Source organism: Candoia aspera, chromosome 4, assembly GCF_035149785.1.
Source record: "Candoia aspera isolate rCanAsp1 chromosome 4, rCanAsp1.hap2, whole genome shotgun sequence".
NCBI lineage: Eukaryota > Metazoa > Chordata > Lepidosauria > Squamata > Boidae > Candoia > Candoia aspera.
The window spans coordinates 31,720,053-31,747,756 of record NC_086156.1 but is presented as its reverse complement, the minus strand read 5'-3'; the positions used below and the strand labels follow the sequence as shown (position 1 = coordinate 31,747,756).

Below are 27,704 nucleotides of genomic sequence, written 5' to 3'. Positions count from 1 at the left end.
AACAGGACAGGACAAATGAACAAATTCAAGCAGAGCATTGGGTTACTTATGAGTCAGTTTGCTTTTGAAGTTGCAAGCAGGCTCACTATGGAATAAAGAAGATACTGTCCTTCACAACAGCAGAACAGATCTTGTGGGAAACTCTATAGGAATGACAGTTTTATATCCCAACTTTCTTCACAGAGGCCAAGGAGACATAGTAGGTGATCTGCCATGTCCCTGCTGATCACAGCCAGCCAACCTTAGTTTCAATAATCCTTCAATAACTCTAATCTTCCTTTCAGAGCATGTAGCTAATCTGAGAAAGGAAAAAACAAAACAAAACAAAACATGCACTTATGAGATTGCCCAAGCAAATGAGAAATGAAAAAAGCCACATTATCAAATTGTCATTCTTGATCTCATTTGAACCCATTTATGTTTGAAAGACACTGAACATTTACCCATTTTACTTTTTTTTTTAAAAAGTTCCAAAAGATGCTGGAACTGACATGTAACTTGCAGATGCTGAATTCAGTAACTTAGTATACCTGACACTTGCAAGAATCAGGAGCACATGTGTGAACTTTAATCTTATTTAAATATTTCCACTCCTTTGTTACCAATTAGATGAAGGCCATAACTGAGACCATAACATTTTCTCTTTTTCAACATTCTAACATTGCAAGTATCACTTGTTTCTTAATGTGGACAGGTAGATGACAAGAAGAAACGTAACACCAGAAATTTATTTTGTTTGTGATATTTTATAAAAAGTCACTAAGTCTGCCCTGAGATCAAGGAAAATGGTGGGGTGGGGAGAGACCCTTACTGTTGTGTGCAGAAGGGATTTCAAGTTTGCACCTGATAGATGTGACAATAACACAGATGCACATGTTGCAGCCAGGGTCACTTCACACATTTCTTGTGCCTGGGATGGGGTTGCTGGGTAAATCTTTGTCCCTGCCAGACTGGTGCCTAACTCTTGCTGGAGCTGGGCTTTCCATTTCAGTGTCCCTTCCCTACAGCCAACTCTTGGCGAGGTCACTCCAATGAGAATGGAGGAGGAGGTGATCAGGCAAGGTCGACATATCTCCCTTCCTGGTGTGCTAAAGAGAACTGGCACTGAATTTAATCTGCCTCCGCCGGGGCTCAGGGATATAGAGAAGCAGGAAGAAGAAAGAAGTCTGAATGCTTGACTGGGGCTCTCAAGAGATCGAGCTCGCTTAAGAGAACCCTGCGATCACAAGGGCCTCAAGAGCACGCCATTGCGAAACCTCGGGAAGGAGGGATCAGTACCGCGGACAGCTCCCCGCGGAGTCTTCGTTAGCCCAGGATCTGCGACGCAGCAGCCGCACTTCTCTCACCCGTCTCCGCTCTCTGCCCCGGACGAAAAAAGGGGGCGGGGGAAGATACGTCCAGAACCCGGCTGCTGGATGCCTCATCTAGACAACGCGCAGCAAGCGTCCAAGTCGCTGCTGCAAAGCAAGCAACCTCTTTTACTGGGTCTCCACCTGGGGCGAGAAGCACGCCCTGTCCTGAGGCGCCCTCCTGGCCTTGTGCACTGTGGATATGCCTGGCTGCTAAAGAACAGAGAAAAGTTTCAGCGGAGGGGGAGAGCCTTCCTCGTCTCCCCACCTCGGAGAAGGCGAATGTGTGGTTTGGGTTTTAGCAGCTGATCTGGTAGGAATGATGCCCGAGAGAGGATGTGCACCAGCAGCCAGATCGTCGGGAGCCTGCTGGTGCTTTCCGTGCTGGAGATAGGGCTGGGAGTCTCCAGCGTGGCCGTGGGGGCAGTCAGCTTCAGCTTCGTTCTTGCGGGCTCTGAGCGTTCAACTCAGCTGGGAGACTCTTCTCCGGTATGGAGCGGGGTGTGTGTACGTTAGCCATTTCACTCTCTTTAACTCTTGATGGTGAATGCCGCTGTGCAGTCTGCGCTCGAATTCCCCTTCTTTTGTGCAGCTCTCCTTTCTCTCCTCCGCCTCGTTTTATTTTAGCTTGCATGCTTTGCGTATTTTTGACGTGCATGGTCCAGGCGTACAGACTGCATCACTATTTCCTTCAATGCATTTTAGAACAAAAGAACCCGAACTTTATTTGAGCAAGCCAACAGAAAGCCATTTCCCCCCCTCCCCTTTCAAAGCCACAGAATCCTGGGGCCCACACATTGTGTGGCCAGAAAATCAGGGGGTGCCAAAACTCTGCCCTCCCCAACTGCGCTCTATGCATACAGCACCAAGTAACCCTGTTCCAAACATACCACAGTTTCAAATCAGGGTAAATAAATCTCTGTAGGTGAAGGTATCTATTTTTGAAAAATGGGAAGACCTGGGAGTTTTTGAAGCACTGCATTATTTGGTTATGCTGGGGCAGAACTCCTACATCTTCTACTTAAGGTTTCCCCAGCAATTCAACAGGCAACTTTACATTTGGAAGTATTCATTTTTCATTCTGGCATCTTATATCATTGGATTGATTTTTTGGTAAGAAGGACAAATAAAATCCTGGTGTTTACATTGTATTTAGTTTCACTGTATTCAATTTTATGAGTTGAACACTTAAAATAAAGTGCAAGGTTAGGAACCATAGTCTTAAACCCCTGTAGAAGTACCCTATAAATTCCAGTGGCTTTTGTCTCTGTATAAAAGGTTCAAGGCAAGGAAAGCCAAGAATATTCAATTTCCATGGATATTACTGGTGTTTTAAATTTAACTTAATTCTAAAAACCATGTAGATAAGGTAGGATTTAGGTATGCTTAATTTTCTACATAGTGTCTGGTACTACTTAAGGTCACAGTGATGGCAATAATTATTAAAACATTCTCAGAGGAACATCAGTGGAACTTTCATCAGAAATTTACAGGGATGCATTGGGATAAGCTGACTGAAGATTTTATTTTCTATTAAATCATAACACGCAATACACAATTTTCAGTTTTAATTTGGTAGAACAAAAGAAAAGGGGGTATGATGTAGGTTTCATAATTTGAACCGAATTTAAAAAAAGGCAACCAAATGGAAATAGATGCAAATGTATTTGTAAAAATTCCACCTGTTTGATGGAATGGAAAAATAATGCAGCAATGCTTGTGTACACATATGCCCTCTTATTTGAAGCTGAAAAGTTGCATGTTGTTTTGTTTTATATAATAAATGTCTACTTTCTACACCCCCGTACAATTTCTGATGCTTATGATATTGGAAAACAGTAACAGCCAGATCAATTTTGTGGAGCAGGAAAAGTATCTAGAGATACAGTAGTTGTGATAACTAGGAGCCACATCTTCATATTTTTAGATTGTACCAAATATTTGTGGGCATGTGTACTGGGAAGCATGCAGGCCACCTGCAAGGGCAGCCAAGATGGCAGTTGTGATTGCATAGTTATAATCACCCTCTTTACTTTTTTTAAGCCCCCACCCCCCTTGGGCATAAATTAATATTGTCCTGTCGATATTGTCCTATTAATAATGTTCTATTGAACATGTACTTTTTAGATTTAATCTTGAAGACATTATGCTACTATACAGTTTAAGAAAGATATTCCGCTTTTTTGCCTCTCTGGATCACTTGTCGCTGTGCATACATGTGTGTTAATAATTGTGTTCCTCATACATGTAGGTTCTTGCAACCATATTCATTTCTACTGCACAATGGCCTTTTTTGAATCACCTTTTTATATAGTTCTCCATGAATACTATATTCTTACGAAGGGAAAAAAGTAGTGTGACTATCCAATGGCCTGCATGTTTATCATATTCACCAAGACTGCTTTCCTTATGGATTTCCAGCTTTTATCTGCTATGCTGGCATTGTGAAGGAGTTTTGGAAATTGCCATTCTCTGTATTGTACTAAAGTTCAAGTTGCAGATGTAAAGCTCTCATAGTTCCCTGGGTCAAGTAAGGATGGTGAGTTGGTTTATATAACTAAATGTCCCCTAATCTCTGGCTTCTAAAAGATTGGTTAATGTAACACCTCCACATGAACAGGGCTAGTGAGAATCTAACCAACAGCCAGACTTCCTGTGGCCCTATTGTAGGGCCAATGATTTTATAGCTAGGTTCATACTTCACATTAAACTGTAATTTAGTTTGCATGATTTCATGTGTAAGGTACCCTTACCTGGTTTCATATATATGCTAAGCCATAAACCATAATTTGTAAGCAGAATATACAGAAAATAAACAGAATATACAAAATAATGAACTGAAATAAAAACAAATAATTCATAAACAGAAATTGCTGGGTTCAAACAATATGTCAAGTCAAAATTGAACAATGTGCAGTTAATCCACTGACTATAGTCTAACAATTCAGTTCATTAATCTGACGAAGTCCCAATTAAGTTTCAAGATATTTTTTGGTCAAAGTTGGATTCAAATAATAGGCTTGAAATCCAGTGTGATGATTTTAACTGTGGTAGATTCAAGTAACAGAAGTAGGATGAAACAGAAAACAGAAAAAAAAAGAAAAAGTAACTTCTGAGGGCATAAGCATTAGGGCAAAGCTGATTTGCATGCACCCATTTCCTAAAAATAACATAACATGAAAATTTAATTAAAGACCTTTGACCCACTTCAGTTTCCAAATAGCTACAGCTAGATAGAAGCCCAGTTTCACACCTAAGGGGCTAAAGAGAAGGTTACTATGGAAACCTTAACTCTGAATACCCTATTTTACATAGATGGAAACCACCCATATCTCTATTACATTTATTTCCTCATGAGCCTCACTGATCCACTGAAGCTGTCATATAAAATGTTTTCTTATTTATCTACATTACACCTTCCTTTCCTGTCTTCCAAATTGCTTTAGCAATTTCCACATAATATAATCCAACAACCCCAAAAGAATTACAAAATAACAATTCAATATATCATCACAGCCTGTAAAGGTTAAAAAGCTCACCTTAGAATTGTTAACATGCAATATAAATACACTTGTGATAGCTAAAAAGCAATGTGAATTTAAAAAAAAAATCAGACATGTTTTCAAAAGACAAGGATTGATGAAGCAAGGCAGAAGCCCCGAAAGAGAATATTTTTAAGTTTGGTACTTATCCTACTGTTATAAAAATGATTCTTAGTGATGATAACAACAACATAAACAAAAGCAACCATATAGCATAAAGGTATTCCAATTCTCAGTGTTATGCTGATGTATTCAGAAGCCTTCATTAATTAATTCTGATGTCAGAGTTCTGCACTGAAATTAATGAAACTGTTTAATTATGCAACAAAAACAGCCTACAATTGATAAAGTCTTAACAAAAGTGGTTAACTGATTCTGTCATATTCTATGAATACTCAGACTGCTGGCTGGAACAAGCTCTGACAATAGAGATATTATTAGACCAGTGTTTCTCAACCTTGGCAAGTTTAAGATAGGTGGACTTCAACTTCCAGAATTGTCCAGCCAGCAAGGTTGAAGTTGAAGTCTACCCATCTTAAACTTGCCAAGGTTGAGGAACACTGCATTAGGCTATTTAGAAATCTTAATTCTAAAAGCAAAAGAACCAAGGGCTTTGTTATTAGTAAATATAATCATATTTGTTTATAAATATTATTTGTATATTGTGACACTTGAACCACATGGTGTACATATATATTATGTCAGGATATACTCTGTGCTGTCAAATAGGAGCCACTTTAGTTGCCCCATGAGTATAAACATTTCCTTTTATACATGGGTTACATGTGTAAAGAGTCATAAAATTGAAAGGGGCATTAGGTTTTCGAGTCCAATCCTCTGCTCAGTGTAGGAATCCAAATTAAAGCATCCACAATCCATGGATGACTAACCTGTGCTTGAGCACATCCAATGAAGGAGATCTTATGGAATTTTCCAGAATTGCTCTGACTGTTATGAAGGGTTTTTTCCCCCCTAACATTTAATTGTAAACTGCCTTCCTTTAAGTTATATGCATTAATCCATGTCCTGTACTCTGGGCTGATAGGGGACAGGGCTGGATTTTTTTTTCTATATGGCTTCTTTTCAGATATTTGAAGACTACTGTGACAGCCTCCCTCAGTCGTCTCAAAGTATATATACCAGTTCCTTCAATCTCCTTTTATAGGAATTAGATTACTCAATCTTCTTTGCTGCCTGTCTTTGAACTTTCTTCAGTTTGATATGGCCCTTGAATGAGACACCATTTGGGAGTGCAGGTTTAGCTGTGCAAAATAAAGTGAAATGATCATTTCCTGTGATTTGGAAACTCATCTTCTGTTGACACAGCCTATACTTCCATTTGCATTTTGGCAGCCTTATCATATTGCTGACTCATACTCAGTTTATATCAACTCCTATTCCAAGATATTTTCCTCAAATACTATTACAAGCCAGGTTTACCCCATCCTATACATGTACATTTGATTTCCTTTTCTTAAATGAAGAATTTGGCATGTGCTATTTTACATTCCATTCTGTAATTTTCAGATATTTTAAAATTATATCTCTATCTTTTAGAGTGTGAATTATTCCACCCTAATTGGTCATGTAAATTTAATTATCATACACTCTACCTCTTAATCCAAGTATTTAGTAAATTTGCTGAAGAACCAAGGGCTCAGGAGTAAACCTTGTACTATCCCAATCAATACCTCTCTAGTTTGACGGAGGAACATGTCTTGATAATTGGGATGTTTTACAACCAACTTCCAGATGTGTCAGATTTCAATTCTCATAACTCAATGGGAGTTGAAGGCCACAACATCTGGAAAATAATGGACATTTGTTGGCTTTCTAAGCCAACAATTATTTAATGTTAATGTTTTTCATAGTTTATGAATCTATGCAACATTTTAGAAACATGTAAGATTGTCTACACTGTGGGCAATCTTAATTCAGAATTATTTGGCTGTAAAGCCTTAGATAGGTGTCCTTCTCAGCTCTTCTTTTTGAGATGTTTTAAGCAAAATTAACTCAGGAATATTCCACATGTGTGCAAAACATGTACGCTAGTGGGTATTATTACTCTACCTTCTATTTTTCATATATAAGAGAAAACAGTTATTAAGACTACGATTATATGCCACTGTATGTTGAAGAAAGTTCCATTAAACTGAAGGCTGAATGCTGGATAAGTAGGCATAGATTTGCACTAAAAGATCAAATTCAGATAAATTTATGGAGATTATGAACACAGACCAATCTAGTATCTCAGAATATAAATGAACAATCTAATATCTCAGAATATCCTTTTACATTTATTTTGAAATTTGAATTGATATTCAGTTATAAGGCATGTAAGGTAAACTCTCTTGCTTTGACAAAGCACTTTGCACTGCACAAGCAATGTGTTGCACCTAAAGATATGGAGGTGACATGATTTGCCTCATCAAGGAGTTCTGCATTGTGAAGTCTTATTTGGCAGTTGTAGTAGCTGAAAGAGGCTTTTGCACATGTGTTGCACAGAAGGAGCTGGAAATGTTGAATAAGGTGATTGGAGCTTCCAGATGAGGCCTCACAATACATAGCAGTTTTTAGAAGGGGGAGGCACAATGTTTTGCAAAGCAGCTTCAGGGAGATGCTTTGCATAAATCATCAAAGTGACGTTTTCATTTAGCTTTGTGGAACCCTACTGATGGTTAGTATATCAAAAGAGAGAGAACAGAAGAAGGACTATTATCTTAGAAGACAGTCATCTAATTTTATAAATCCCAAATTTTGGATGATTCTATTGGTTTATAGAAATGGGAATTGGCAACTAAGGTCAATCTAGCTAACTAACTAATACGGCAAGGTCAATCGTTCCATTAATCAGATCTACGTGGAAAGCCTCATCAATGCCTGCTGTCTCAGTTATTGGAGTAGATTAAATATCAAACTATGGAACTTGCTGGTATTTGGGAATGTAACATTAGGCATTGTCTTTTTTTTGGCTCATTGGCTTCTGAGTGTCTTATTTGCTTGTTGTAGCCATATAATATGATTTGTAATTAGCCTCTAGAGTTGAATACAAATACTGTCATGAGTACTGATGGTGAGCAGGAGGGGGCCCCTATCCAGGGGGGAAAACGCATGCGTAGTACTGAGGAATTAAGCAGCCATTCAAAGAGACACAGATCAGACCTGCCTTAGCTTTTGGGGTTTATCTGTCTGGGTTTTCCCACGCTTCTTCAGTTTGTTAGGATTCTGTTTTATGTAGCAGTAATAAACACTAGAGACCTCTTCTCATCTCAGTGTGATTTCTGACTGTTAGGACAAATACCTCTCGATTTCTGAAACCACCACTCAAACAGTTCTCCAAACAGAATGAGTTAGTTCTCCATAGAAACAGCACAACCAATCACTACAGTGTGTTGAATACCCAGGCATTCACTGTTAAGATGACCGCATACCCACAGCTAGTTACTTCACACACACTGAAACAAAGATTAATCAAAATAAAGAACACTTTTGCTAAAAATCCCTGAACTGCAACAGTCAACTAGCAATGAATTTATGACATAATGCTAGTTATAAATATGTTTATCTCTCTGGTGTTTAATTTTCCACAAAAAGAATCCTGGGCTCTAGAGGACCATTTTCTAATTTAAGATAGATATTGTAATTACTTTGTAGGGTTTAGAAGCTGTTTTATGCACATTCTTCTTTATTTTACTTAATTCAGGGCTGGCCTCTGGTACAGGATGTGGGATCCCTAGCTTTGTAATAATATTTATGGAAAAGATACTGGAATAGTGCTGATTACAAACTGAGTATGAGTCAGCAATCTGATGTGACTGCCAAAGGCAAATGCAATTTTAGGCTGCATCAACAGAATAGAGTTTTGAAATCAAGGGATGTGATGTTTCCATTAGGCTGATCAGTTGACACCTGAATATTGGGTTAAGGTCTGAATGTTACTCTTTAAGAAGGATTCAGATTAAGAGAGAGGTAATGAAGATGGTCAGGGGAGTAGTAATGGGAGTTTGTAATGAAAGACTGAAAGACTGGGCATGCTTATGCCAGAGAAGACCAAAGGTAGGATACAATATACTGTAGTCTTCAAATATTTGAAAGGAGAAGAACACTGAGACCTGTTCTCTGACAGCTCAGAGTGTAGGACATGTTATAATGGATTTAACTTATAGAAAAGTAGTTTCTGATTGATTGTTAGAAAAAGAACACTTCCTAATAGTAACAGCAGTTTAAAACTGGAACCAAATATTCAGAGAGACCATGGTCTCCTCTTTTTCACTGGATGTACTCAAACACAAATATAACCTTTTGCCTATTGGGAATGCTTTAATTTGGATTCCTACACTGAGTAAGGGATGGGACCTAGTGGCTAAATGACCTTTCCGAAATATATGATTCTATAATTATATTTAAAGCAGGTCTTGGATTTCCACTCTCATATTGACTCTCATATTAAGCCTCAGTATTTTTTTTTTAAATCTCTCAATTTACATGAATAGCTGGACACCTGCTTGCAACACCCACTAATGACTAATGCATTTAGTCTGCAATCTCCATCTTGAGTTAGATTCTAAATTATAAATCTCATGATTAAAACAATTCTTCCATTTTAGGCATTGCTTTCTTTAAACTCTTTAGTGCTTAATCTTTTTTCTGCTAGTACTTATTCTGAAGGAAGAAAAATTGTCCTAGCTCTCTGAAGTAAGAGAACGTGGAAGCTGGGATTCAGGGGCCAATGTGTGTGTGAGTAAAAGTGGGTAGAAGAGGTGACTTATGACCATTCTGTTGAAGTAGCTTCCAAGTAGACAGAGAGACTCCATGGGGCCTCCTGGGCAGAGTGTTAGGAATGAAAGTTGGGGGAGGCTGGGGGAATGACAGGGAGAGGACTATTGTAGGAAGAGGACTATAGTAGTGATGGACATAGGGAGGCATAATGAGAATTGGGGGGATAGGAAATTCAATCCTGTCTTCCAGCCCCCACTCCCAGCATCAATCCTGGATGCTAGATTGTGGAGGCCTTCAGCTCAGGTTGCTTCTATTGAATGCCAGCTCCACTTGTAAAAAGACACTGCTTTTCCATGACTTTGTGGTAGAGGAGAGAATGAACTTGGCATGTATCCTTAAGACCTGACTAAGCAAGTGTCATGTTCACCGTTCCAATGTTGCCGGTACATCGTAACGTTTTGCATGTCATTTGGCTGATGCGTGTTTCGTCTGGGAGGGGAGGAGGATTCCATCTCGTGGGATTGTTATATGTTAGTAGCTGGATTGGAATGTGTTTGGGTTATCTCATGTGTTCAAGGTTCCTTTCCCAGGACATCAGCAGAAACGGTTACCAGCATCTGGGGGGTGGGGGAGAGTTTGCAACGGCAGGGCGAGGGGAGGGATTATGTTTGAGCCGAGGGTTTTTAGTTTGTATTTGGTGCGCTTTTGCTCATTCTCAGCTTTCTCTGTATTTGCATACTATTCTTTAATAAATCAGATATCATTAAGTTCCTGCTTGTGAGTCTGAGTCTATTAGGGTAGGCAATCATTACATAAAGCTGAGAATACAAAAAAATTTCCGTTAGCCCCTTTCCAGATTTATTTTGTGAGGGAGAAGTCCTAGCAATGAGCAAACCAAATCCCCAAACCACGGAAAGTGAGGAATCAAGCGAGGGGGAACCCAACTCCACAGTGATAAGAATGGAGAGAGTCCCTCCTTGAGAGCTTTCAGAAATTCGAGAGGGGTCGAGCTCCAGCCTAGGAGAAGAGGAGGTTGGAGGTAAAAGAGCCCCTGAACCGACCGGTGAGTCACCAGGCGAGCTGATCACCTGGGATGAAACACAGGGATCCCTACCAGGGACGTCCAAAACGTCTTGGAAGCAGCGATACCCAATGTCCCCAACCATGGTGAGGCAGGAGGGAAAGGAGGATTCCCAAACCCCTGATCATATAAAACTGGTGGAGGCCAAATTGGAGTCACTAGAATTTATGTTCCGGAAAATGTCCATGGACTGGGGTCCCCGGGGGAGGAGGAGAGAGGAGTCTAGTAATAGGCATTCGACTCCTTCTTTGCCCCCACCTTCCCCAGAGGAAAGGAGTAGGACCCGGCACAGAGAGGAAGCAAGAGCGCCGAGGGTGAGAATTTCAAGGTCCCCTTCTCCAGAGCAGAGATCCCTGGGAGCTAAAAGGAAGCCCGACCGCCCAGCTGTGGTGAAGGGACTGCCTGGAGTGGGGGTTAAGGACTGTACTGTTAAATTTGATGGAGATCCAACTAAGCTATCATTCTTCCTTACCAATGCAAGGTGTTATATGGATGAATGGGAGCAGTGTTTTCGTTCAGAAAGAGCCAAGATTAATGCCATTGCCACTAAGCTCAAGGGGCGGGCTGCCGATTGGTATGTGCAGTTATGTCAATCGGATGCCCCTGAGCTGGAGGAGTTCGAAGAATTCCTGTGGGCGTTGAAACTACACTTTGAAGACCCGTTAGCTAAAGAAATAGCAAAACGGGCGCTGAGGGAGCTTAGCCAGGGGCCACGATCGGTAGCGGACTATGCTCTGGAATTTAAGGCTCTGGCTGGGAAGGTTGAGGATTGGTCCCAATCCACATTAATAGAACTTTTTAAGGACGGTCTGAATAAAGAGGTCCTGAGGTGGTCGCTCGGCAGGGATGACCCTGATATCCTGTATGAATGGATACAGCTGGCAGGGAAGGCTGAGCATGCCCATGAGACCTTCGCTCACAGGAAGGTGATGAGATATGCTGGGCTCAGCAAGGGTTCCCACACTGCTGCGCCCACTGGAAAGTCCGGTCAACGTGCCTGGGAGGAGGAGAGGGAGCGCCACTATGCGAAAGGGCAATGCCTCCGATGTGGGAAGGAAGGTCACTGAGTGGCAGCGTGCCCAAAGGGAAAGACCGATGATCGTTCGGGGAAGCCGTCGGGGAAATCTCCCTCTCTACCCAGGAAAATGAAGGCAGCCATGGCTGAAACTGAAGTGGAGGAGGTTCCTTACTTTGGGGGCGAGGGGGAGCCCGAACTACTCCAGCCGGCAGGAAACGCCAGCCACCTGCTTTAAAGAGTGCCTGTGGGCAGGTGGTGGAGGATGGACGTGAACATATCTCGGTGAGTGCCAACTATCCCTCACTGACTGTTAAAGTGAAGTTAGGCTCCCGCACAAGAACCGTTGAAGTTTGGGCATTGATCGATTCAGGGTGTTCGCGTTGCTTGATGCACCCTGACGTGGTGGCTGCTTTGGAGTTACCCAGCTTTCCACTGCAACGTCCCATGATTTTCACCCAGCTGGATGGTTCTATAGCGGGGGGGGGGGGGGGAACCAGTCACCCATTTCACAGGCATGGTGGCGTTTCAAATGGGCAGCCACCATGAGGGGCTGCCGTTTGTGGTGGTGCCTGTGGGGCATCCCTTAGTCATTCTGGGGCTTCCTTGGTTGGCCCAACAAAACCCACATATAAATTGGGTGCACAGGACTTTGACTTTTGGGGATGGTTTCTATCAAGCCCCTGGGGAGGACGACGCTCCGGAGGCTGCAGTGGGGAGGGCAGCGGCAGCAACCCTGCATTTTGCTGTCACCCCACTGGAGGGCTTGCCGGAGCAATACCAAAGCTTTGCAGATGTGTTTGGTGAGAAAGAAGCGGACCAACTTCCACCCCATCGAAAAACTGACTGTGTGATAGAGTTGGTCCCTGACGCTCAACTGCCCAAACCAAAAATCTATGCCATGACGCAAAAGGAACTGGCGGTGTTGAGGGAGTTTGTGGACAAAAACTTGGCCAGGGGTTTTATTGAACCAGCAAATTCGCCAGTGGGCGCCCCCGTCTTGTTTCGAGTGAAGAAGGATGGGACATTGAGACTTTGTACAGATTACCGTGGATTAAATGCAGTCTCGATATTAAACAAATATCCTCTGCCATTAATAAAAGACATGTTAGCACATCTGGCTAAGGGGAAAATCTTCTCTAAGCTGGATTTGTGGGAAGCCTATTTCCGTATCCGCATACGGGAGGGGGATGAATGGAAGACTGCTTTCAATTGTCCCCTGGGTTCTTTTCAGTACAAAGTTTTGCCTTTTGGGTTGGCGGGGGCACCAGGGGTGTTCATGCAATTGATCAATGAAGTGTTACATGAACATTTGTTCAAGGGTGTACTGGTCTATTTGGATGATGTTTTGATTTATACTGAAACGGAGGAGGAACATGAGCGCTTGGTGAAACAGGTGCTTAGCAAACTGAGAAAGGCTGAGCTTTATGCTAAACTTTCTAAGTGTGAATTTCATCAGACTCAGCTGGACTACCTGGGGTACAGGATCTCTGACAAGGGCATTGAAATGGATCCTGCGAAGATTCAAGCTATTTTGGGGTGGGAGCACCTGCGTACCCACAGGCAGCTCCAAAGTTTTCTTGGATTTTCCAACTATTACCGCCAATTCATCCAGGGGTTCGCAGAAATTGCATTGCCTCTCACTGATTTGTTACGTACGAAGGGGTTGGGGGACACACGCAAGGTGAAGAACCCGGGGGCATTGCTTAATTGGACATCTGAATGCCAGTTGGCTTTCGACAAACTTAAAAGCCTGTTCACTGCTGAACCCATTCTTCAACACCCTGATCCCACTAAACCCTTTGTGGTTCAAGTGGATGCTTCCGATTTCTCAATTGGAGCGCTCTTGCTGCAAGCGGATGCTGATGACCACCTGAAGCCCTGTGCGTATCTGTCCCAGAAATTTTCCGAGATGGAAAGGCGATGGCATGTTTGGGAGAAAGAAGCTTTTGCAGTCAAGGCTGCTTTGGAGGCATGGCGCCACCTCTTAGAGGGGGCTAAATGTCCTTTTGAAGTTTGGACTGACCATAAAAATTTGGAAGCTCTCAGCACGCCCTGTAAGCTCAGTCCTAAGCAGATCCGCTGAGCTCAATTTTTCAGTCGCTTTGACTTTAAGTTGAAGTTCATTCCGGGCAAGAAAAACTTCCTGGCTGATGTGCTTTCCCGCCTGCCCCAGGATTCGGTCCTAGCACCTGACATTGTGGGTACAGTGTGGACAGCACCCCAATTGGGGTTGCAAGCTGTCACACGCAGTCAGACTCGTGCACAGCTGCCCCCAGCTTCGGTTTCACCGGCTGGGGGAAGGACGCCAATTCCCTCGCAATTGCCACAACAGTTTCTGCTAGAGCTGAAATCTGACGCTTGGTTGCAAGTGAATAGCGACACTGTTACATTTGACAAAGGCTTAGCTTGGAAGCAAAACCGCCTCTATGTCCCTGACAGTTTGCGAAGGGAAATTTTGATTAGGTCTCATGATGGTAAAGTGGCTGGTCATTTTGGGTTTGTCAAAACCTTGCATCTGGTACACCGCCAATTTTGGTGGCCCACATTGAGACGTGAGGTAAAAAGTTATGTTGCTTCTTGTCCTGTCTGTGCCATGTCAAAACGGAAGGGGGGTGAGCCGCAAGGGCTGCTGCAGCCGGTTGCCAGCCCCTCCCGTCCTTGGGAGGAGGTTTCCATGGATTTCATTGTGGATTTGCCTCCTAGTCAGCAAAAGACTGTGATTTGGGTGGTAAAGGACTACTTTTCTAAGCAAGCCCATTTCATTCCATGTGCTTCCATTCTGTCTGCGCAGCAATTGGCCCACCTTTTTCTAATCCACATCTACCGGCTTCATGGGAGCCCCTCCCGCTTGATCACGAACCACGGAACACAGTTCACTTCCCAATTTTGGAGGGCATTTTTAAAGCTGGTGGGCACCAAGCAGGCGTTGTCCACTGCGTCGCATCCGGAGACTGACGGATCTACGGAGGCTCTTAATTCGACCCTGGAGCAATTTTTGCGGGCATTTGTCAAGTATCAGCAGGACAATTGGGTTGATCTGCTACCTTTTGCTGAGGTGGCTTATAACAACGCCGTCCATCAGAGCAAGGGGCACACCCCTTTCCATACTGTGTTTGGCCGGGACCTTGTTCCCATTCCTGAGTTGCCTCAACCCCCCACACAGCCCTGCTCCACTTCTGATTGGGCTGCTCAACTGGCTGATTCATGGCCAGTGATTCAACAGGCGTTGGCTGATGCCCAATCTGCCTATAAACTGCACGCCGATAAGCAACGAGCCCTTCAACCTGCTTTTAAAATTGGTGATAAGGTCTACCTTTCCACTAAGTTCATTAAGTCCCCTCAGCTCTCGAAGAAGTTGGCTCCTAAGTTTGTTGGACCTTTTCCCATTGTGGGAGTTGTTAACCCTGTCACGTTTAGACTGGATTTGCCACACAATCTGAAATGTTTACATCCTGTTTTTCATTGCAGCTTACTCAAGCCTGTCAACCACTCAGATCATTGGCATCCACAACCCCCACCTCCTGCTCCGATCATGATTGACGGACAACAACATTTTGAGGTGAAGGAGGTCCTTGATTCTCGCTGACTACGTGGCACTCTGCAGTACCTTATTTGCTGGAAGCACTTTCCCCACTCTGAGTGGGTGTCTGCCCATGATGTACAATCTCCTCTTTTGGTTCGCCGCTTTCATCTAGCTTATCCTCTCAAACCTGCTCCTTGATGTTTTTGGGGGGGCGGTATGTCATGTTCACCGTTCCAATGTTGCCGGTACATCGTAACATTTTGCATGTCATTTGGCTGATGCGTGTTTCGTCTGGGAGGGGAGGAGGATTCCATCTCGTGGGATTGTTATATGTTAGTAGCTGGATTGGAATGTGTTTGGGTTATCTCGTGTGTTCAAGGTTCCTTTCCCAGGACATCAGCAGAAATGGTTACCAGCACCTGGGGGGGGGGGGGGGAGTTTGCAATGGCAGGGCGAGGGGAGGGATTACGTTTGAGCCGAGGGTTTTTAGTTTGTATTTGGCGCGCTTTTGCTCATTCTCAGCTTTCTCTGTATTTGCATACTATTCTTTAATAAATCAGATATCATTAAGTTCCTGCTTGTGAGTCTGAGTCTATTAGAGTAGGCAATCATTACAGCAAGGATAACTGTTTGAGTTGGACCCAGCTGGGTTTGGGGTGATTCAGTACCCTCAACACTAAGGGTGTTAGTGGGCAGTAATGATATTCTGTGAGAAGTTGATGGTTGCCAGAAAGCCAGCGCTGAGGTGTTATGTGAAGTTAGGTGCTAGGTACGAACTGGGGATATTGCTGTATGTCAGCTCACTGCTACCAACCTGTAGGGAGTAAAGATGACCTTGACAGAGATAAGCCAGATCCATTCCCAGAGAGATGAGGCAAGAAGCATGACTCAAGCCCAAAACAATCTGAGGGGAGGAGGAAATGGCTGAGACAGACTCCTTCCTTTCACAGGAGTATTAAGTGGGGGGAGGGGAGAGTAAAACACAATCAGACTTGCAGAATTCTGTTAATATAGCCAATACAATAAAGTAGTTTTAAGCTTTCAGTGGCGTTACTTTCTTGGTCTGGTATACATAGTACGGCTGACATGAGTCTTCCAAGTCTGATTGTGCTTTACTCCCCCAACCCTTCCTGTGCAGCTCATATCCACTTGGACTTGGACACTGGATCGTAGGGACTCATAAGATGGCAGAGATAATATCTTGCAAGGTCACTGGGGACTCTTTAGAGCCTGTGACACACAGAGAGTGCCCTCTGTGGGAGCAGATCTGTCTCCTCTAGGTTAGATTTGTGCTCTTCTTGGCTTGTTCATATGGCCAGAGAGGGAATGAGAGGGTGTATGCAGTGGTGTATCTCCACCTCAACCATCACTTGACCTGGTTGCTTTAGATTACTGTTCCTGTCTCTTTTTAGGCAAGGGAGTAGGGAAGGGGGGCGGGGTATAACTACAGAAGGCTTTGGATGAAATGGACTATCTCTTCCAATTGGGGTTCAGGCCTAGGTGTGGGCAGAAATGGCATTGATGGTGCTTGTGGATGACCTGTAGTGGTACACCCCTTTTGTTTCTTTCATGCCTCTAATGGCATTTGATACCATTGACCTTAGTATCCTTTTGGATCATGTGTGCAGTTGGAGATTAAGGAAAACATTCTGCAGTAATTCCACTCCTTCCTGATTGAGTGGTTCTCCTTCCCCATCTGTGTTGATTGGAGAGTAGACTTTGACCCTATGGATCTTTCAGTGTGTAGTGTCAAGTCTTGGCCTTCTTACCTATTTAACATCTAAAGGGAACCACTGGGAGAAATCACTCATTGGTTTGGGATGAGATGTCACCCATATGCTGGTGATACCAAATTATATCTCTTACAACAGAAAATATGGTAGAAGACTTGATGTAGTGCCTGGAGGCTGTGAGGGACTGGACAGGGTAGAACAAACTCAAAATCAATGCCAACAAGACAGAGATGCTGTTAGTACAGAGGCTCCCAAATACCATGGATGTTCAATATATTGCTCTTGATTTGATTACACTTTTTCCTGAAGGAACAGGTGGCATAATCTTGGGTTGTCCCAAATATATGGCAGATATATTTATAGATAGATAAGCAGATGGTGGCTGTGGCCTGGAGAGCCTTCAACCAGCTTTGCCTGGTCTACTAGTTGCAATCTCTCCTAAACCAGGAACATTGAAGAAAGTGAATCATGCTCTTTTATCTTCTGGTTTGACTACTGCAATTTCCTCTACATGGAGCAGCCTTGAAGATGACCTAGAAGCTATAAATGGCACAGAATGTGGCTGCCTGCTGGTTTAGCACAGTAACATCTGTACTGTAGGAGCTATGCTGGTTGCTGTTAGGGTTCTGGGCTCAATTCAAGGAGTTGGTTGTTACATAAAGGTCTGGGTGCTCATTATCTGTGGGACTATTTTCACCAGGTAGAATTTGCCCAGCCAAGAAAATTGCAGAGACCTATCCAGGCAGTTGCCAGGAGTCAACGGTGACTTGAAGGCACACACGCACAAAATACATTTCAACCAGGGGGGACAACTGTGCATACCCACCCTTCAGAAGACATTGAATGCAAGATAGCAGCTGCCTTCTTGGTAGGAGTTCCTCACTTTATAGCACCTTGTCTCCCCAAAACTAGAATTGCCCACTTTAGGTAGTGGAGCATTTCTGCAGTCTTTGGTGTGAAGAACCCCATTTAGGCATACAGTACAGGTGGAATTTTAATGTGAGTTGATGATGATAATAATAATTAATACTACTACTACTACTACTAATAATAATAATAATACCACCTTTAACACCATCAGACAACAACATCTGCCTATCCCAGGTCCTTGGGAAGGACTCGATAGGTGGATAAAAATGTCAATCCAGTCTAAACATCTGGCTGACTGTGCGACCAACCATAATAATAATAATGTGCCTAGATTCTTGTTTGTAGGTGACATATATCTCACTGTATGAATAAGTATCAAAGACAACATCAGGTGAATACATAGTCAGAAAAGGCCTTTTCCTGCAGCTATGTCCCTAATCCTTGAAGTTAGAGATTCCTGGAGAAAACATTCAGAGGAAAGTTTGTATTGATTGGAAAATTCATGTGGAAGAAGGACAGGCAGGCCTTCAGACTCTTAGATTCCAGGTCACTAGGGCTAGTTTCAACATTTTTGAAAGTAACTATGAATTAATATTTTATGGTCTTGCCAGTCAACTCCATTTAATGAATGAAATGAGCATCCCATGCTATAGTACTGTTATACTTTTTGCATGCCACATAGAAATGGCCCAGTAGTAAACTTTGCAGAGGGAAGGACACATCCCCTCCCTGCTATTTATATACATTATATACCATGTACATTATTATTGGCATTAGACAATTTTATACCAAGAACTTGTGGGTGTGGGTGTGTGTGTGAGAGAGAGAGAGAGAGAGAGAGAGTTTGTGTGCACATGTACACAGGTATATGTGAATGGGTGTGAGTATTACTGCTAATAAATTACAGCCTTTATAGCTTGCACATTCCCTGTGCTTAAATAACTGCCAGAAGTAATATTTGATTATTTCAGGATATAAATGCAATTAATTAATTAATTAATTAATTTCAGGCTCAATCTGGCCTTAGAGAATGAAGAAGGTACATTATCCATGAAAAATTGATTAAAGTTCTTAGCAAAAATGTTTGAGCAGAAAACCTCTTCAGAGTTTTCTTAAAAATAATCAGATGAAATTATGTCTCCTAGGGGTTTCGAATTTCAAATTGTTTGAGATCACACCATTCAAGCTCAAAATAGTTCTTTTTTTAAATTTGATTTTTTTGAAAATCAACCTAGAAGTGCTTTAAGCTTAAAATAGTTGTTTCAAAAGAAATAGGTTTTTGAGCTTGAAATTTTTAAGCTCGGAATATTTTCAGAACAGTTGAACAACCTATTTAAAATCTGAATTTGAAATGTTTTGCACACCCCTACTGGTTCGGAATTCCCCTGATAATTAATTGTGAATAAAATTCTTAAATTCACCAAGCAGTCAAGAGCTGCAGTGCGTAACATTTGGAAGCAAAAGCCAAGACAGTAGTATTTTTGTTTAGATCCTTCCTTTTCAGTGAGATATATGAACTATGTACATGTAAACACAAACACATATATACATACAGACTTTCATACATAGAGAGAAAGAGAATTTGGGCAGAAACATTTTGTCATGGCTATATGGGGGATAACTGAGCAATGATCAGGTTTAGGAGACCATAATAGAACGCATGACTGAGAGCAGCCTTCAATCATTTCAATCACTCTGATCCAGAAATTAATCATATGTTCCACTCTACACCTTTACTTCATTGTCAAAGAATTTGCTAAGTTGTATTGCTAAATTACAGTGTTGCCTAATGAATTGCTGTGAATAAGGGGTTGACCCTTACTAGCATCCACTAGTCATGAAATATGCTAAAGTGAATAGAGTATATAATCATCAAAGAGAGTATGGGGTGAATGAGATTTGCCAATACAACAAACTACATTTTCTTGGAAAGACAAAAATAAAAATGGATTTGTTTGATTTTTTTAAATATATTCATGAGAAATATATTCATGGAAAGCCAAGCCTGCAGTGAAATCTATGTTCATTTACTTAAAAATTGGGATATGTGTATTCTCAAAAATCTGCTTTGATCTACCACATACTTTAGCGGGGCAATTTTGGGGTGTAGCTTTTTTTAATGTTTAAACAAGATTTAAAGAGATTCCTCAGCTATGTTGTACATTTTCATAATCCCCTAGCCCCTCTAGGTAATTGCTAGCCAATTTGGTTTGGAGCTTTGACTGCATCTCCCTCTTGACTTTTCGATCATATCCTGCAGACACCCCAAACTTGTAGTATTTGCTTTGCTTTATCACATTATCATCAGGAGCATTTTTACTACTGGGTTACTTTGCCAAGTCTGAATTGATAAGAGAAAAGAGAATGCATTACTTTATGTTTTAATTACAATCACAGAATGGCTGTAAATAATTTTACAGAAATAAAAAACTTGATAATATATCTAATATATATACTATAGCATATAGTTAAGAACAGAGGGATCCTGCTCAGAAGCAAGCAGTATTTGACCTTGAAAATAACACTAGAAATAATACCTCTAAATATACAGAAATTTGGCTAAATTGGTTCTTGACAGAGGGAAATTAAAATCTACATGTAGCCCCAGCTGGAATAATTATATTCTGTTACTGTTTATGTACTTAAAATATAGCAGGGCTTCCACTATTATCCTAGACCATAAAATATCAAATGTGCTTTTCTTTTCATTACAGTTTTTGCTTTGTGGAGTATGTGGAATATTCTGTGCCAAAAAAAAGTCAGGACTTATCGTAAGTGTTTTGCTAAACTTTTCGTAAGTCTTCATAAATGAAATGTAAGCTGTGCATATCTTGGACTCCTTATGATATGTTCTTTCTTCATTTCTGCCATCAGGCTCAGAAAGAATCCTCACGAAAGTTAGATATGTTTTCATCTAATGAAATGTTCACAGTGATTACAGCCATTGGATAAAACAAATTACTCAGTCTGTACTGTTCTTGACATGACTTTGTTACAGCCTCGGACTGATAGGAAACACTGTGGACTGAATCATTCAGTGTTTCTGGATTGTGAGGTACACAGATACACTTACCTAGTTCTAATGAATTACTTAGGGGCAAAGACAGACTTACTGAAGCTATGAAATTTCCCAAGTAAGTAAAACTGCTTATATTATCCACTCATGTCAACTAGATAGTAGTTGAAATAGGAAATAAACAGTATGTGAGAAGGAAACACCATAATTCAATGTTGATGTTGACTGAGGGAGAAGTAGAAATGGGAATTCCTACCCTCCTTTGTCCTTATCCATCATCCTGCAGGTCTCCACTGCTAGCTCATAAAACAGCAGACCTTTCAGCGTGGTTTAATGAAACAGGCCTATTCAAGAGATTTTAGTAAGCCTAACAAGGGTCTAATGGTGGTAGATTTATTCAGCTTCTCTAATTAATCTCTCTTGAATCACTACAATTCCAGATGGCCAGCCAATGTTAGTGATAGGATTTAAGCAAACAAGGAAAAAAGAGTAAGACACTGCAGTGGGTAGAAGGGCCAGATAAAAGGAAAGGTATATTCCCCACTTTCACTTTTCTTATCTTCTTCCTCTTCAGGCAGTTCAGAACAGAAAATATTCCAAATATGCTTGGGTTTTGGTTGCCTTGGTGCGGTGCATGATCTTCTCCAAATTGCTGTTCAGTTAAATAGTCCAATATATTATTTGCCTGAGATTTACTGGTATTGAACAGCACAGTTCCTGCCATGGGTTTGACTAAAAATACCCTCATTTCACTATCAGGGCGCATGTAAAAAACATACAGTGTACATATTTTTCATGCTATGATGTTTCCAAACAACAATTCTTGTCTATCAATAAAACATTAAATGGAATATTGAAACAATGCCATAATGGGAAGGGCATTTTTTAATCAGCCCATGTTTCATAGGCCAGGGCTAAAACAGTGTCACTCAATTTCATTTCTTTAGCTAAAACAAGAGAAATATAGTAAACTGAGGTAAAGTAGAACATTTATTGAAAGGTTTACAGCTACTGCACTCACTGTTCATAAGTATTTTTATCAACATGTTTAGTTAAGTGATTTTTTGGGTGCGTGTGGAATTCAAATGAATACACATCTCAGTTGCTTCATCCATCTGATCATCTCACAGTAATGTGAGTTTTTGTCTCCTATCAGATGATACTTTTCTCCGCTTGCTGTATCTGTGGGCTAATTGGAGGAATATTAAACTTCCAGTTTCTTCGAGCTCTAACAAAGAAATCCTCAGCTCTCTATCCATTACACCTTACCTCCATGTCTCTTGCATGCATTGGAATTGGTGGCTGTACTCTTTCTTCATGGCTAACTTGCCGACTAGCCAGCTACGAACAGAGAAGAATGTTTTCAGAAAGAGAACATTCGTTACATCACTCTCATGAGATGGCGGAGAAAGTAAGTTGGCATGCTTTCTGATTTGTTATGCTTTTTTAAAAAATTGTTTCCTAATCCATACAATCAACAATACAAAAAGAAATCTGATTGGTTTTATAAGTCACTGGGAAATGATATATAGTATGTCTATGTAGTATCAGCCATGTTCCAATATAGGAAGTTATGTTTAGATATCCCAGCCTTTCCAGTGCTCTCATTTCAATAAAATGCATCCATTAACTACATTGTTCCATTGTATAACTTATACAATGCTTTGCACTAAATATAGAACTCTTTGGCCTAAATAAACTAATGGCTGCATAATTGTATATCTGTTCCCTTCCTGCATGAAAATATATTTTGTAGTCTGAAAAGGTGGGGCTTACCAAAGATTGATATCATGTAGGAGGACAAGCAACACAATTTGCAGCTATATACAATGAACACATTGTTGGATTGTACCACTTTAGATTGCTGATTTAATGAGAGCAAATTATTATCTGTTTCCTGATTAGTCCTGGGGTAGGATTGGGCAATCTACCTTTAGTGTAGCTAAGGGTAAAGAGCTACTTTGTAAAAAATGTGACAGGTGGACCAAATTTTTCAACTCTTAAGCTCAGCAGAGATTTCAGATACCTATCCCCACCCCCCACCCTCGTTTTTATTGGGAAGTTGTGTATGTATGAGACCTGAAGACATTCATGCTACTATTTATCTGCATTTTGCTGCTAAATCTTAGCAGAATTATCTGGGGAAGGTCTGAGGCTACCTGCAGATTGTGTGCTGCCCATCCTTGTCCTGCCTACCTGGGAAAAGATTTTAACCAAGATTTTTTTTCCTGGCATGTGAGTTTGGAAGGTGCAAGGTACTCTTTTCAAGACAGACTATTCAAGCATGAGATATTCAGAAAAAGGGATAGAGGATCTGAAGTGCCAGTAGGAAATATTGTATTGTACAGGAAGTACAGCTTTGTCTCTCTAGTACTGATATGAACCAATATATATATGCAAATGATTGTGCTTTATTTATAATTGTTATTTTGTATTAGAGATTGAGGGGTATTGAAATAACCGAACTGCCCAGCTGCCCAGTGATTCCCCCAACACCAGAGTTACCTCCAAGGTATGCTGAATTCTAGGGAATTATGATGCATTTACTTTGAAATCTTGCTTTTAAGAGAAACACATAAACCAATCTTTTTTTTTTTTAATCCATTCAATTGTGTCCAATTCTCAGAAACTGCCTGGACAAGTCCCTGCAGTTTTCTTGGCAAGGTTTTTCAGAATTGGTTTGCCGTTGCCCCCTTCCTAGGGCTGAGAGAGGGTGACTGGCCCAAGGTTACCCAGCTGGCTTTTTGCCCAAGGTGGGACTAGAACTCATGGTTCACAAATAGGAAAAAATGTTAAGGAATTGGTGGTCAGTGGGAAAAAATGTTAAGGAATTGGTGTAAGTAATAATGATTTAGGAGTAGTTTTGCATAATTAAATACAGGTAAGTAGTCAAGTCAAAAAGTTGGGACTTGATTGCTAGTAGATAAAAATTACAAAACTACCATTATGAGGTAGGTTACTAGGAGCTTATTTACATAGCTATTATCCTGCTTCAGTTATCCCATTTTACACTTAGGCTATATAACTAATATCTATCAGTCTGTCTGTCTGTCTGTCTGTCTGTCTATCTATCTATGTATCATCTATGCCTTCGAGTCATTGTTGACTCCTGGCAACTGCCTGGACTAGTACTTGCAGTTTCAAAATTTCAGAAGTGGCTTGTCATTTCCTTCCTAGGGCTGAGAGAGAATGATTGGCTCAAGGTCACCCAGCTTTTACACACGCATCCGTGCGCACACACACACAGATATAGTATATTTCAGAGACAAGACAATCATAAAAGGAGACAGTATTCTCAAATACCTGGGGCATTTTTCTTGTGCTTCACTTTGAAGGTGACAGTTTTCACAACTCTCAGCAAAAAGAGAGATTCTGTAATTTGGAAGTGACCCAAATACATATCCAGAGAAATAGAACTAAAATTCTGTAACACTTTACAAATGGCAATGGAAATGAGACCAATAACCCCACATTCCTAGCCACTGATTCTCTCTCTTGCAGGGGGAAGAGGGAATGGCCTTGAAGGACAGGAGGAAGAGCCATTACCAAGGCAACAGTCAGATAAAAGGGGCCTGAGCCTGGATCAAGAAAGTAACTTCAGAAAATGTCTCAGACAAGCCCTTCCCTAGTTCACACAAAGATAAAGGGAGGGAGGGGGAAGCACATAGAAACTTGCAAGTTTCTGTTACTATAGCTGTTACAATAAAAGTAGTCCTGACCTACATGGCATTGGTTTCTTAGTCTGGGCTACGTTGTAGGGCTGACACTCCTCAAGTAAACAAACTCCACGATTCCTCATTTTATCAGTTGACTTGAGTGAGTCCTGAACTCTTGTTCAAGGCTCAATTTATTTTATGAGACTGACTTGCATTACCCTCATCCATTGGCTGCTTCAAGCTAAAGGAATGTGAATTTATGCATCTCACTCTGTTTCCCAGCAGACAGGTGTCTACATCACCACACACCCACCTCAGTCAACATTATCTGGCACCCTATCTGGAAATCCCAGCTGAGTCCAAGGTATGGGCTGTGGAGAATGTTCTCTCATCATCTCTTTTGTCAATGAACGTGTGGTCCATATCTTCCTTAGGTTAAAGTAAAGGTGAAGATGGGATAAACATGTAGGAAAAATGGCTTATGGCAACCATTTTAGATGCTGCTTCTCACAGAAAAAAGGTTTTCCTATATTTGCTGCTACCTAGGAATATTGGTCGGTGTATGAAGAACAAGGGCCCTATTGTTGTGGGGAAGTGTAATACAGCAAGAAAAGGGATCCCACCAGGAAGGATTCAAGATCCAGGTCTGGTTGGGCCCACTTTGAAAAGAAGATGAAAGACAAATAAAAGCTGAAGTGAGAGGTAATACAGGAATACAGGGAAACACCACAAATGCCACAATGGATGAATGAGTTTGAAGATTAAGCCTATTTTACTTCAATGTCTTTTGCAGGCTATCAAGGATGGCTTCATTTTAATATTTTGTGTACGTGCTAGATGGTTTAGGTCAGTTGTGAAAAAGATTCTTCTCCGCTTGTGCATACTTTATAATTTTCTGGCTGAAGCATGTCTGTGACTAATCTCTCATACTTTCGTTACATCTCATCATATTATGGATATATATGCTATAGCTAATTCAGCATTGGCCAGTGTAAGCAGTTTGAGACCTATTTGGGCTGAATAGTGCCAAAGCTTTCCCCATAATATGATTAAGCCCAATTTATCTCATTGTGCATCAATTTACTTATAGTGCAATATACTTTACAATTCTTTTGTGGGAAATGATCCTTGAAAGGGGTGCTAACATGGACAGATATAAGCTACAGAAGGTAGACTGCTTAAATCTGTGCTAGGTTATTGCAATGTAACTGATTCTGACTACTTGTTTCAATTCTCACAGGAAATGACAGATAACATGTGTAATGGAGGACCACATCTAATTTATAATGGAAGAGCATTCTGAAAGATCTACAGTGTTTAAAGAACAACTACATGTAGGATTTTCTTCAAAGGAAAAGGAAGAAGACAACAACTTGGAGAGAAGGTCCTAAACCATTATGCCTCTTGCTTGCAATAATTTCACAACTTCAAAACAACAACAGCACAGTCACATTTTCTTTCAGAGGTTTGCTTTGATTCCTATTAACTGAAGATATATAATTGCACATTTTGAAGATAAGTATTATCACATCTTTTTTTTTGTTTTGGTCTGAGTATTTTTAATGGCTGTGATAATATATGAAACAGACTTTTCAGATTTTGCTTAGATTTTCTTTAGGAATGACTTTTTGATTTGAAAAAAGTCCCACTGGTATAAAAAATAAGAGGGTTTAAATAATGGATTGCACGCTAACAGGAAGAGAATTTGGACTTGAAAATGTTGTCTTTCCTATGCAGAGACTAATGAATGAATTATGAGCATGCTGCACCTGCACTGGTGTCTGTGTTTTGAACGACAGGATGCTTTAAGAGGTCAAACAATGCCTTGCTGTAAAGAAACTGTAAATATTTCCAATTTATGAAGTATATTTCATAATTTGTTCATAAAAGATGTGAAATAAAATGAAACATAAGAATGGGATTATTTTTTTAAGTCATCCTAGAATAATTTTTACAATGATCTACAAATCTCATTGAGACACAAGAACAAGGGTGAGTTGGAATGCTCAAGCAAGTTTAAGTCAAGTGCTCAGAAAACATTCAGACCCTCTTTATTTAATCACAGGTCATATATTGTTGCTGCTTTACTGTATTTGCATCCCTTAGCAGATGAAAATTTGTCACCAGTATAATGCATTAGAAATAAACACAATACATTCCACACTGTACAGTACTATTCCCCCTTATAGTCAATGGAGGTACCCACCAATCACCCTAGTCAGACAAACAGCAGATACAAACAGAAGCATGGAACTTCTTACAATTTACAGATGTCCTCGTACAAGCAAATACATATGGTTCAAATAGTTTTTTTCTTTTAAAATCTAATATACATACATTGCATTCATAAGCAATGTAAGCAGCAGAGATGCCTTTATTTAAATTACTAAATATATTTATTCTAAAAACACTGATGATACAAATATGCAAAAGAAGGATGATTTAAAGTTTTTTTCTGAACCCAGACCCATTGGTAAAGCTGTCCAAGATGCCAGCTAGCAAAACTAGGGTCAAGAAAGTTTCTTTCTGTTTTGTTCCCTGAAGTAAAGCTTCCTATTGGAGTGGTGCTCAATATACCCTGGGTATGGAAAGAGCTTTTATAGGATGTGGTATATTTATGTTGATCCTAATATATAATGGAGTGCCCCATGTCATGCTTCCAGTAATATGTGTATGATGAATTTGTGAAATCCACATTTGCACTGTACAGTTCCAGAGAGAGCTAACAGTAATATGGCTAACCCCGTGTTTCTCAACCTTGGCAACTTTAAGCTGTGTGGACTTCAACTCCCAGAATTCCCCAACCAGCATGGCTGGCTGGGGAATTCTGGGAGTTGAAGTCCACATAGCTTAAAGTTGCTAAGTTTGAAGAACACTGGGATAACGTAACAAAGATCTAGCAAGGCTGGTCTTCAATAACCAGCCTTGTAGGTGTTGGTAAGTAGAAATTAGAATTTCATTTTGTGTTCCTTATGTGGCCATATCTTGTCCTATCCCCCATAACCCAAGCCATAGTATATCTATTTCCTACAGTGAGCACCCTGATGCTTACAGAAAGCCCATAAACAAAATATGAATCCAGAACCCTTTATCCAGGAAATAAGGAAGAACAGAGATGTCTACCTGATGCTTCAAGGGTGCATGCTCCCTCACAAAGCTGTAGAGGCCCCAGGGACCTGCAAAAATGTTATTAAATT

General features: G+C 40.9%; 1 protein-coding gene across 6 annotated transcripts; it reads left to right on the top strand.

The window, feature by feature from the left end:
• The first annotated feature begins 1,351 nt into the window (after nucleotides 1–1,351).
• Nucleotides 1,352–26,547, top strand: TMEM196 (transmembrane protein 196). Of its 6 annotated transcripts, none has more exons than XM_063303740.1 (6): nucleotides 1,352–1,838; nucleotides 20,550–20,606; nucleotides 22,008–22,262; nucleotides 23,290–23,363; nucleotides 24,790–24,871; nucleotides 25,748–26,547. In XM_063303740.1, exons 1-6 carry the CDS (start codon nucleotides 1,686–1,688, stop codon nucleotides 25,808–25,810), a joined length of 684 nt encoding a protein of 227 aa, XP_063159810.1. In that variant the 5' UTR covers nucleotides 1,352–1,685; the 3' UTR covers nucleotides 25,811–26,547. The 6 variants fall into 6 exon arrangements, with proteins under 6 accessions (XP_063159810.1, XP_063159809.1, XP_063159808.1 ...); XM_063303739.1 differs by having other exon boundaries at nucleotides 1,352–1,856; nucleotides 24,793–24,871; XM_063303738.1 differs by having other exon boundaries at nucleotides 1,352–1,856.
• Nucleotides 26,548–27,704: the final 1,157 nt, after the last annotated feature.